This window comes from Aotus nancymaae, unplaced genomic scaffold (genome assembly GCF_030222135.1).
Source record: "Aotus nancymaae isolate 86718 unplaced genomic scaffold, 86718_ANA_hifiasm-v0.15.2.pri h1tg000040l, whole genome shotgun sequence".
Classification (NCBI taxonomy): Eukaryota; Metazoa; Chordata; class Mammalia; order Primates; family Aotidae; genus Aotus; species Aotus nancymaae.
The window spans coordinates 36,637,963-36,651,120 of record NW_026988454.1 but is presented as its reverse complement, the minus strand read 5'-3'; the positions used below and the strand labels follow the sequence as shown (position 1 = coordinate 36,651,120).

Genomic DNA, 13,158 nt, shown 5'->3' with positions numbered 1-13,158 from the left:
TTTAAAATTATAATTTTGCGATATAGAACAATTCATAATTTTGCAGCTAGAGTTCTAAAAACTTGTGTAAAAAGTCCATTTTCTTTTTACACAGATATAAATGTTCTCAAAGTGTGATACAGTATTAATGTAAGTAATCTTAGCTAAACCAATAGATCATCTTCCAGTGGCACCGCCTGTACATTTCAGTTACCATTCCTATGTCCATCACCACCTACACTGTAATTCAAATCCCAGTGCCTCAATATCTCCCTAGCTTTCTTACCACACAGAGTCATCAGGACAATTAAAAGGCAGAAGAAATATAAAGTAAATATCAAATAAGTATGTGGGCACGTTTGTTTCCAATGTGTGTACATTAAGGAATAGGATAGGGAGAAGAAGTTGTCATGGGGAAAAGTACATTTTTCCAATAAATGAAAACATACAGTCTCATGAGCATAGTTTCTCACACGATAGTCATAAAAATAATGAAAGGATACCTCAAGGACTGCACGTTGTCTTGATTAGTGCTTGGTGAAGCTCCAAAAGGAAAAACTGGAAAATCCTGTAAATTGTGCTCAATGTCTAGTAAGTGCTACAAGAGAAGCTATTTAAATCTACCATGGCCATTCCCTCTCCAGTCAGCAAAGCAACAGACCTGTGGGTTTTGTGCAGCTCTGCCACCTTCTCTTCCAGCTCCTTAGTCTGAGTTGGGGCAAACTGGAATTCACTGAGGTCAATGCTGCCATGTTCTTCTGGGTCATAGTCACCAAGTTCAGCCTGTAGTGTGTAGGATCCCAGAAGAGCATGAGTCACAAAAGAGCAGGGCAGACGGCCAGAGGCAATGTCCTGCCGGAGCTGAAGGCACAAGAAGTATCTGTGAGGAGCAGAGGGAGAAAGGGGTCAGAAGAGAACCATTAGGTGAGACTGGAACACTCATAGTCCTTAAAACCTAATACCCCTTTGAAAACAAATATACAATATAGGTGTTCTTCATATCCACAGCAAAAATCTTCTTCTCTAATAAAAAGCCTCAACTTGTTCCTTGGGCTTCTAAACTTGTGGCTTATTTATAGAAACTGGGTCCAGAAGGCTAATTTGTGTGCGTGTGTGTGTGTGTGTAAAAGAAAATATTTAGAATCAAATACTGCATTTTTTTTAAAGAAAAGTCAGTCACACATACACATACACACAATGGAATGAAAATTCTGAACTGCTGTTCCGGTAAAAGTCAGTCTATAATTACTATTAAGAGTTTTGTGACTGAAGTAAAAATTTCAATCACTTAAACTGTCTCCTTGGATTTAAAACTGTGATAAAAATTAGCACTCAAAAGATGTAAAGATTAATGGATTAAAAAAAAACTAGTCAATCATTTGTTAAGAAAAGCTAAAGTCACCCACCCTTTATCATCTTGACTCTGTTTATACTAATTTCTTCTTTTCTGGAAACACCTTAACAACAATTATTGATAAATTTCTACTTTGAAGCCCTTACTTGTCCACTTACCCTATCTAAAGCCGTAGCTAGCTCAGTTTAGTAGAAAAAGGCTGGGCTTTGAAGCCAGGAAGACCTGACTCTATATGACCTTGAACAAGTTAATTTACTTGCCTAAGGGTAATTTCCCACCTGTAAGACGATAAGAACTCTACTTCCCTTTGAAGATGAACGTGAACATCAGATAATACAAATAAAATATCTGCCAGATGCCTAGAAATCAGTAACTAGAAGCTATAATATTTAGTGGCTATAATAATGTTTCTCATTCAATGATCCATGTGGCACACTATACAGTTATAAAAGAATTTCCATTTCCATGAAATAAAATGCAGAAACATGTAATATCTGTGGGTTTTTTTCCCCCTTTTCAACCCCACTATCAATTCCTCTTGGTAACATTTTAAAATGTAATTTCTACTCTCAAATTTCACCACTTGCTATGGTCACCACGGATCCTCCGAAATCAATAGCAGAGTCCTCATTCTCTAAGACCTTTTAGAGACTGGCATTCCTGCTGGCAGCTGGGAATCTTAGTCCCATGGACACTTGCCTGGCTGGGTTTTAGGGCCCAATCCTCTTCCTGCTCTCTACCCTACATGATCAAATAGGCGGTGCTGGCCTCTGGTCCAGGCCTTGTTGTTACTGGGTCAGAAAGCACAATCCAGTACATGGGGCCAGTTTAGTTCAGTTACACCTGGATTACCTCCGAATACATCATCAGGAAGAGGAGGGACTCTATCATCACCATAGTCCTTGCCACAAGACAAGTTCTTGGCAATTGAGAGATTCAAAGTCTTTTCACTATCACTACAATATGTTGAGTATTTTATGCCTTGCAGTAGTTCTCTTTTTAAGGAGGATTATACGTTTCCTCAACCCATAGAACAACATGAGCATAACTGTACATACTTCAGAAAACTAAATTTTAAACCATGGGTCCAGGTTATCTTTAAATTCGCTAATCAACAATAGTGATAGTTCTCCACATTTTATGGCAGTTTTAGAACCTGAACACAAAGATTCCATCTTGTTGCTTCCTTTCATATTGTCTCTGCTTTTCACATTAGTCCTTTCCTCTGTTTTCAAAGCCTAAGTTGAAACCCTAGAAACTTCTAACAAAAAATGGCAAGAGCTTCCTGAATTATCAAACTGCATCTTCACACAGCACTATGAAGCATTCTTCAAACATTATTCTAGTGTTCTTGCCCTTCTCAAAAGCATACCCTACCTTCTAAACAGTCACTCAAGTCACAGTGAAGATTTCAATCATGACATTTAAGCTGCCAGGCCACAAGTACAGGCAGGTGGCTGGTCTCAGGCTGCACCACTGAGACCTTTAGTTAATTGAGCAGACTAGATTGTTCCTCCCACTATAGACAGGGAGACTGTTCAAGATCCATTTATATGGAAAACCAAAGTACTTACTAATGTTACAAACTTGCAATCACCAAAGGATTATCATTCCCCAAACAAATTACTGCAAGGAGAAGTGTATATACAGAGCGTGTTGGGTCACAAAGCCCCGATTACATGCATTGTTCAGAGGCACTCCTGCAGTGAAGCTCTACATCCTACACACGTCATTTGGTCAGGTTTTATGCTGTAAGTAGCTCACTGTGTAGTTACAAAAGCTACTATTTATTATTTACTAGGTGAAGCTAATTCATTCAGAGCTTAATTAGTACATTCCTATTCAGCAATAAGTAGCTAAAATAAAAGGCTGCTATGTACTGCTATGTACCAATACTGGAAAGAAATCTCCATCCTTCCTATTTCACGTGAATATTATGCACTCTTAAGCACCTCTACAATTTGATATCTGATAACAAAACTGGCCTAGCAGAAAGCATCAAAGATACAGGAACTAAAGACGAGCAGACTCTTTTGCTAAGGCCCTCTAGTTTTCTAAACGCCATACACTGCACACAGTTGTACTTGGTCATGTAAATAACCTTTTTAAAATATGGTATATAAAAATTATCCTTTAAAAATAAAATCACCCTTTATACTGCCTCTTACCAAAGCTGAGAAATGCTATCCCTGGTACACAGTCTAATTGGGCTAAGATTTCAAGGTACTTTTTGATTCGCAATAATGTTTTTTGGTTGACATTCAAGTACTCAGAATCAATAAATATTCTCTTGCTCCTAAACAGAATCCTTTCTTTGCAATTTAAGTGTATGTTCTTATAGCTCACACAATCTTGGAGCAGATGGAAGTGAACTAGCTATTGACTCTACATAAGAAATCCTATTTTGTTTGGTTCTGGAGGGAGAAGAGAGAAAAAAATTACCAGTTCAATTGGCCTTTTAAAATAATTTCATTTTTCTAACCTCATATCATCTGTGTAGTATCAGACTAGTATATAGACACACATGAGTTATATACAATAAAAATGACCTTAGTATTAAAATCTCAAATATTAAAAATTAGTGACTTTTAAAAGTATAACATAGAAAACAAAGTTGTCAGCAGTTATCATTTTTAAAATTTTCATTACTAGAATATAATAAAAAAATTAAAGAAAGTGAATAAAATTTTTGAAACTGACAACATTTCAAACTATTTGGATGTACCCATTTTCAAGGAAACTGTTTTGGTTTTCAATCCTGAAATTACCACTATGCTCCCAGGGCACAGAAACAAATGAGAGCTGTGTGGAAAGGCTCATTCTAAAATGCAAATATAAAGTACCTGGTGATATCTTCAGTCAGTTGAGAAGGATCAGGAGGATAAAACTTCACATTAAAAGTGAATAGCCAGGGAAGGTCTGTAATTATTAAATATCACAGTTATGCACCCAATTAACAGAAGAATGACTACTGTAATAAAATTTAAAGGTCAAGGATCAAACAGTGCAGACTAATCCAACTATAAATCAGTGTGCAGAATTTTACTTTTTATTTAAATAAAATATCACTTATAAAATAAAAATGAAAGGAAAAATAAAATAAAATCAATTACATAAAGAAGCCACCATTAAAGAATAACAGGTTCTCTTTCTTATACACATTTACTGGTACCTCAACAGGTGTTTTCTACAGTGATCTATTATACAAAAATTTTAATATAACCCCCAGGTAATAGTTCTGAGGATCTCTTGTTGCCAAATATTTATTACCCTTTTTTTAAAAAAATTCAGGATTTCCACATTGTTGTGGGGAAGGAGAGTAATTATCAAGAGGTAATAGCTATTCAAAAATTATTAATGGGCTATTTGAAGAAGGTGTTAAAAGAGATCCCAAGAAGGGAAAGCATGGTACAATTTCACAATACTTTAGGACAATAATTTCCCAGGTTTTATAGAGTAGGTCTAAGTACACTTGTATATAACATACACTTTGCTGTACTGTTCCATAAAGAATGAATAAGTCAAGCAACCATATCATAAATGACTTGTTAAAAGTTAAAATATTGATATTTATACATTAAAATTTAACTATTTTGATAGAGCACATGTAGGATAGCTTTAAAAATGTGAAACTATGGGGGAAAGAGCAGGTATTATTTTGCTAAAGTGATCCAAATAATTCCACTAGCCTGAATTTAGAGTTCCACTCAAAGTTCACAATATTTTTAATTTATAAAAATAGTGTATGTGTGTGTGTGTATATATATATACACATATAAATTATTGCATTCTAGGTTTTTGTTTTGTTTTGTTTTTGAGACAGGGTCTCACTCTGTCACCCAGGGTGCAGTGCCATGGCACGATCGCGGCTCACTGCAACCTTGACTTCCCGGGCCCAAGTGATCTTCCCATCTTAGCCTCCCAAGTAGCTGGGACCACAGGCATGTGCCACGATGTCCGATTAACTTATTTTTCACTCTTTCAGAGACCAGGTCTCCCTGTGTTGCCAGGCTTGTCTCAAATCCCTGGGCTTAAGCAATCTTCCCACCTTAGCCTCCCAAAGTGCTGGGATTACAGGCGTGAACCACTACACCCAGCCAAGTTATTCCATTCTATATATATTTAAAGACCTCATGAGATGTTTAATTTCTAGACTTGAAGAAAAATTCCCTGAATCCATTTTGTCCTTTGCCTTACCATCAGCACACTACCTTTTCCCTCACTCAAATATTTATTAAATGGCTACTGCTATATACAATATACACATGCATTTTTGCTGGATTTGGGCCCAATACATCACCATTCTGCCAATGAAGTCAATCCTGCTGAACTTAAGAAGTGGATTTCAGTTCTACTTTACATATTTAAAACATAATAACGGGATATAAGATTTTCCTGAATATCAAGAGATAGTAGGCTTCTTGGCCTATATTTGCTGTCAAATATCCATGCATCGTGTTTGTGTAAACATTTCTTCGAGGTGATTGTTTATCCATAATTAAGCAAAGTCATCACAGGATTATCATTTCTTAGTGGCTCCTTGTTCATGCTTGCCTGGACAGGACTCAGGGATACATTTCTAATAGGCCACATATTTTCAAATATACTTCCAAATCTAAAAGGTGCTGAAATGTACCAATAACGCTAAGGTTTTTTAAACTGACAAATAAAAATGGTACATATTTATGGTATACAATATGATGTTTTAAAATAAGTATACACTGTAGAATGGCTAAATTAAGCTAATTAACATACGCATTACTCTTCACATACTATTTTTATGGTAAGAGCACTTAAAATCTACTTCCTTAGCAGTTTTCAAGTTAAACTTTTTAAATTTAACTACACATTATCATCATCATAATTTTTACCTTGCTATTTATAAACAATCTTCTAGCTACAGATTGTTTAAGGCAAATTTTAAACAAGAACCATTAAGTTATAGGTTGTCATAGGTAACTCAAAAAAGATGAATATTTATCTTTGCTAACTGCCTATGAGCTGAAAAATGAAAATAAAATCACAGCAGAGACCAGGGATAGAACAGGCAGGTTTTTTTTGTCCATTTTCATACAGAAAGAAAAGAGGTAGATACAACTGCTAAAGCTTCATTTCCTCAGCCTACTCTCATGATGGCTACAGTACATGATTCCATTTAAAGAACTGGTTCCAATAGTTTTTAAAAGTCGAGTCTTACTGTTATTCATCTTGCCAAACCACAAGGGTAAAAGTTCTGAAATAAGTTTTTAAAACTTCACAGATAATCAAAACATAAGAACGTGATTCATAATCAGCAAGAAGTTTGGCCTCCAAAAGTTAGGAAATCTCCATGACTCTGAACAGAGTGGCACAAAATAATAATAATCACCATCATCATCATCATCATCATCATCATCAGACAAGATCCCAAACAAAACCACAGGAAACAACTCAATGGGACATCAATCATATTTCAGAGGTTGCCCTGTTCTCTCTCTGCATGGGTCACTTGGCAGGTCTGATTTCACACTGTAAGAACTAAGCATGCGTAACCTTTCTGAATGCATGCACTTTGCAAAGTAACAACTGCAGAAAGGACAAAGGAGAAAGTCCAAAACTCTGGTACAGTTTCTTCCATAATGCAAGCATAACATATCTGGTGTCTACTTATTCCTCTTCTTTTTCTCCCTTTCCCATCATGAAGTAACCATAAATGGATGAAACACCAAGAAAATAAATACAAGAGAATGCAGGAAACCCAGGAATAATAATCAAAGGAGAGAGTGACCAACCATGCTAGCCTGCCTGGAACTGGTTCCAACTTTGGCACTTCAAGTCTCATATCCTGAGAAGCCCCTCAGCCCTGGGCAAATCATGAGGTTGGTCACTCTAATCAAAGGCATTTTAAAAAAGGAAAAGAAAGATGAGTCTACAGGGAAAGGAAATGGGAAAAAATAAGGTATATGCTCAGAATAAAAAAAGAGAGTAGGAAAGCAAAGAAATGAAAGGAAGACTACCAAAAAGTTAAATAATCTAAGAGAGAGAGAAAGAAATGAAGAAAACCAATGTGGAGAACCTAAAGTGGGAGCTAGATGGTAGATGAAAAGAGCAGAAGGGAAAGTACAGATTTGTTGCAGTTTGACCTTAGGAATAATAAGTAAGTAGAGAAATGAAATCAACAGTACAAAGGGCATCTTGCAGGCTGGAACCTGGAGAAGTGGTTTCTCCTGGGACAACTCTGAGGTCCACCGTCAAGGAGGGCAGTTAGGAATTTACCAGCCTTCAGATTTTATTCTCCAGGCCAAAAATTCCAACTACCTGTAGCTGTCTACCTTCTCTACTTCAGTCATTCACAGACCCTGAAGTAAATTAAGTATCCAGATCTGCTAACAGAGGTTTGTCTTGGTTGATCATGTTTCTTGGCACAGATACCAAAAAACCAGCCACAGGCAACACAACCTGCAGAGGCAGAACCTAGAGAGGGAACTGAAGCCAGTTAGAGTGGGACCCTTGAGGTGATTTTGGGATTCTACAACAAGAACAAATGGGGAAAGGGGAAGAAAGGAACGATGAGGCCTAACTACAAGCCTTGATTGTAGAGCCAATGGGCAGAGATGCCAGTGACCTCAGAGAACTGAAAAGATTGTTCCCCAGTCCTCACTCCAGTACATCCAGGAACAGTGTCTCTATACATCTCTGTGGCCGAAGATGTGCATATTGAACTGATTGTACACTTTCAAAATGAAGCAGACAAAGCAACAGTATCAGGTCTCAATAGAGTAAAATTTACATAGAAAGTAAAATTTACAGAAAAGTAGCTTCTCTTTCATTCCCCTCAAAAAAGGTCAGATATTACTTCATAGGACAATTTGAGTGAGTATTCAGGAATGTGAGTCTAGAACCTTTGCAAAAGTAGGAGCCCCTGAACCATGTACAAAACAGTCACAATTCCACAAAAATATTATTAGTACTATTAACTTCTAAGACAGCATAAATGCAAAATAGAACTGACCATTCTGTCACTGACCATTTATATCACAAATAGCTATCAAGATTACCTTAACTTCAAAGAACGATTATATAAATACTTACTTCTCAGTTGTCTCTTTATTTCTTTTGCAGGATCTAGCCAGTTCTGCATGAGGGAAAAAAAAATTAACTCATAAGAAATATACTCTAGAGTCTAAAATAGAACAGTTCAAAGTTCACATACTTATGCAAGTGTAAACACATTTTAACAAAGTCCTATTCAAAGCAACTTTCACCTATTGGCATTCTACTGGGCTAAGTATTGCTTTGTTTTTAAGTATATATGTGTGTAAATGTGTTGCGTGTATTATAAATAAAATATTCAAACGCTTTTAAGGTGGGTCTCATGGGCCTCATTCTCTTGCATCTAAAATGGTCCAAATGATGAGACGTATCTTCAGGTAGTTTTTATTCAATAGCAGAACTGCCAACTAATAGCCCCTGCAGACACTGAAATGAGAGCTCTTCAAGGGCAATAATGGGTTCTTAATCATGAAGGATAAAGTGTGAAAATGGAAACTGTTGGCTAAAAGTATATACATACCAATCAAACACAATTATCTCAACTCCTAAAGCCAACTACTTCTCTTCCTTAATCTTCCTTTTCCCTCCAACTGTGTAATTATAAGGAGAGGTAAGGTCAGATGGGAGATAGTATTTCCCTTCCTGGTCTTAATATAACAACCCTCTTTTTTCTTAACCTCATTCTAAGTTGGAAGTAACAATCACAAGGAATTCCCTTTCACCTTCCTCTCATGTCTGCTCCTTAAGAAAGCTTTAAGAAAAACGCTAGGAAGCTATTATAATATCTTAAAGCAAAAAAGACCAAATTTAAACCAGTAGGTTTGAATCACCCAAGGACATGAAATTTTTGTTTTTCAAAGCTATCAGCAAAAGATCAATCCAAAAAAACTGAGGTTTTTTTGTTTATATTTTTATATTTACATTTTTCTATCCTCAAGTTATCACTAACATAGTGCATTTTTCGAGAGACAATAAACTAATTCAAATAAATAACTCTACTTAGTTTTATTCATTCTAAGCAGTATCCAAAATAATATAACAGGGGTCCTCAACCCCAGCCCATGGACTGGTACCGATCGTGGCCTGTTGGGAACTGGGCTGCACAACAGGACATGAACAGCAGCTAAGTGAGTGTTACCGCCTGAGCGCCACCTCGTCTCAGATCACCACTGGCATTAGATTCTCAGAGGGGCACAAACCCTATTGTGAACTGCACAAGAGAGGGATCCAGGCTGTACGCTCCTTATGAGACTCTTCCAACTAATGCCTGATGATCTGAGGTGGAGCAGTTTCATCCTGAAAGCATTCCTTCACCCCTGCCCCGGTCTGTGGAAAAACTACCTTCCACAAAACCAGTCCCTGGTGCCAAAAAGGTTGGGGACTGCCGTATTGTAACATCTGTACTTACACAGAATTTTATTCAGATATATAAGGCAAACAATTAAAATGCTTAGTATATAGAAAATAACTTGCTGTCTTAATAACATATTAAAATGGTATAACTGATACTATTAAAAAGTAATAGAGTAAGATGCTGTGAAAGCAGAGCTGCACGGCCCCCTTGGGTTTCACGACTGTTCATGGCCTGCACTCAGGGCAGCAAGGATCCAAGGTGTGCGTGGCTCTGTTCTAACACTGGTTATATTCAAACCTCTCCACAAAGAACCACCAGAGCATGGTCTAGTTTCATATTACTGGTGTCCCAGCTGCATGCACTACTCATGTGAGGGGCAGCAGGCCTCTCTAAGGGGGCCTCCAGTGCCATGTGAGGGAGCAGCTCTAATTCTCCCTTGGGAAGACAGCCTGCCATTCAGTTTGCATGCACTGCAGCTGCTGTCCCACCCAACAGCTGGCTCACAAATGGCCAGCCTTGATGAGTGCATAAGAATGAAAAAACACATCATTCAGCCTCTAGCCCAGACTGGTTGGAGGCTGGGAGAGAGGTGAGAAAGGGGCAAATGGGTAGAATTTCTACCCAAGGAACAACCATAGCAAGAAAAACAGAATCAGATGGTGCCAAATTGAAAAGAAAAAAAAAAAAATCCCCAGAACATTAACACAGAGAAAGAAAAGAGTAGAGGAGAAAGTGCTGGTCTTAAAGACAGACCCTTCCAAATGCCCTGTTCCATTAAGTGTGAGCATTGATATAGATCCCAGCACAGAAGAGCAACAAAGGACCCTTCTCTGTTCCAGGAGAGGATGGTGGAAGCTTGCGATCTCATGGACTAACCCTGTGTCTCAACCACCTGGCACCTTCTATTCTCACCTAAAGCATCGAGCCCTTGCACAAATTACCTAACAGTTTCTATAGGCCATGGTGAGAGTCAGGAGAGCTCTAAAAACCCAGTAATACGAGTGAAAAGTCAGCCAGCCAAATTCAGACTTCGTGTCATTCTCAGACCACTTTCCACAACACTGCCAGAGAGATTATTGAAGGCTGAAATGGCTTACTTTCAACCCTATCCAAAGACTAAGTGGGTGGAGTTTACCTGATGTGATCAAATAGCAGCATGATTTCCTCACCTGGTTTTCTCTTTCCTAAACACCTTCACGTTCACACTGTTAAGCTCTATTCTTGCCAAGCGTTAGGCTGTCTTCTCAATCCCTAGTACTACAACTTTGCAAGGGCTGGAAGAGACCATATTATTCATATCTTCCAGGGTAACTGGCAGTTTTATGCAACCAGTAAGTACTAAATTAATATCTGCTGACTGGTATCTGCCCATTGCTTGTCTCCTTCCTCTCTATGCTGTGATCATCTTAAATGATCACAAGTTATATTATTTTTAGTACAATTATTTTTACTTGAATAAGTATCTCTAATGAGTACTTAGATGGTAGGTGGGATATAGCATCATAAATTCCTAAATAAAAAAACAAAAAATGACTTAAAAGAAATACAAATTAATGATCTGCATTATCAGTTACAAAGAAATAGTAAACCAAACTTGTAAATACAGTAAATAAAAAAAATAATAAAAATAAAAGTAAATAATAAAAATACAGTAAATAATAAAAAAAAACCAAATTCTTGGTTTGATGCTTAAGGAGGAGGGCTGGGTGGACCAAGAGGCAGATGCAAAAAGGTGGAAAATGCCATCAGAGAATGAGAAAAATGTATGGGGGTGCATGAGCACAACACACAACACCCCCACTCACCCCATGATATGTTACAGTATTCACTGCCAGGTTTTAGACTTAAAGATTCGGCTACTACGGCCACATATATAAACTTTGGATTCAGAAATACATGCTGTCAAATTCTGGTTTTCCATTAACTCTGTAACTTGGGCACATTTTTTGGCTTTAAGCCTCAATTTCCTCAAACACAAAACGGGGATCACAACATCTACCTCATAGGGTAGTTGTTTTCAAACAATATTCATTCCTGAAGAACAAATATGCATGCCAAGTACTTTCCCCAGTACATCAACATTAGCAGGTCACTATTTGCAATGATAAAACTAAATTATCATCTTTTAGTATGTATCTCTTCTTCACATCATTTTATATTACACAGGTGGTGTGTTACATACATTAAAGAATTTAATCTCTACATGAATATTTCTGCCCACAAAAAGTTAATAAATCAGACTTTGGGTTCACAAAATAGGGTTACGATATTCATAGGAGAGATGAAATAAAAACCAAACCCCTTTTCCTCAGAGAAAATGTCTCATGCCAACCCTTTCTATATAAAGCTGCCTTAGTGTAGAAAAGATTCTTCTTGGAAATGAAGACATCAATAACATGATCGCTTCTCATGAAAACAGTCACAGGTATGACTAGTCTAAGTGCTTCCATGTACATGTTAAAGTATTATCCAACTAAGCTTTTCTACATTTTGACTGATGGTAAAAACCCACCTGGCAAATTTTTTAAAAGAGATTTGTCCCTGGACCACTCCTGGGAACATCCTAAAACATTCTCCAGGGAAAGAACCCAGGAAAGTGACAGCTTCAGGCAATTCAAGATCAGGCAAGACAGGGATTTTCTCAGTGTTTCCCGAATCTTAAGGTATAAGCAACCATGCAAAACTCGAAAGCTGAAACCTGTATCAGATTTCAAAAAATTTAACTTGGTTTATTAAAAAATAAATAAAAGAAGTATTTTGCCAACTACCTAAGGGGAGGAACAGTCGCTTACTCAATTCAGTATCCTCATCACTTTCCCTTCCCTACTCCCTCTCCAAACCCAAAACATGAACACAGTAAATATTTATCTCCTGAATGACCAACTGGTAAAATAAGGCACTAATAATAAAAGTTACAAGGAATCCTAAAACAGGCTTCCATCATAAGTAAACTAAAAATAAAATGAGACCTTAGAATATCGAGTATCACTAAATCACCTTCAAACATGAAATCGGGAGATAATAAACTCAAGTTTGGGAAAAAAATGTCACATGTCTATTTTCACTAACTTCTAACTGAAACTTAGCATCACTGTCAACTAGGAACATAGCAGAAAAAAACCTGGGTAATATCAGCAGCACCTCTTTGTCACCAGCAGAAACAAAAAACATTTCCACATCACATTGTAGTAGCTGCAGATCTTAAAATACAACTTATTGCTGGGTGTGGTGGCTCACGCCTGTAATCTCAGCACTTTGGGAGGCTGAGGCAGGAGGATCACAAGGTTAAGAGATTGAGACCATCCTGGCCAACACAGTGAAATCCTGTCTCTACTAAAAATAAAAAAAAATTAGCTGGGCATGGTGGCACACACCTGTAGTTCTAGCTACTTGGGAGGCTGAGGCAGGAAAAATCACTTGAACCTGGGAGGTGGAGGTT

The 13,158-nt window shown here is 37.4% G+C and overlaps 1 protein-coding gene across 31 annotated transcripts in view; it reads right to left on the bottom strand.

Moving 5' to 3' along the window:
- Nucleotides 1-13,158, bottom strand: part of EPB41L2 (erythrocyte membrane protein band 4.1 like 2) — a 225,463-nt gene that overhangs the window by 64,751 nt on the left and 147,554 nt on the right. For all 31 annotated transcript variants that reach the window (XM_021666542.2, XM_012458328.2, XM_012458331.2 and 28 more), the window contains exons 5-7: nt 8,405-8,447; nt 4,177-4,252; nt 641-859 (exon numbers count right to left, since the gene is read on the bottom strand). In XM_021666542.2, the coding sequence (XP_021522217.1) occupies nt 641-859; nt 4,177-4,252; nt 8,405-8,447 (338 nt within the window). The remainder of the gene's footprint in view (nt 1-640; nt 860-4,176; nt 4,253-8,404; nt 8,448-13,158) is intronic.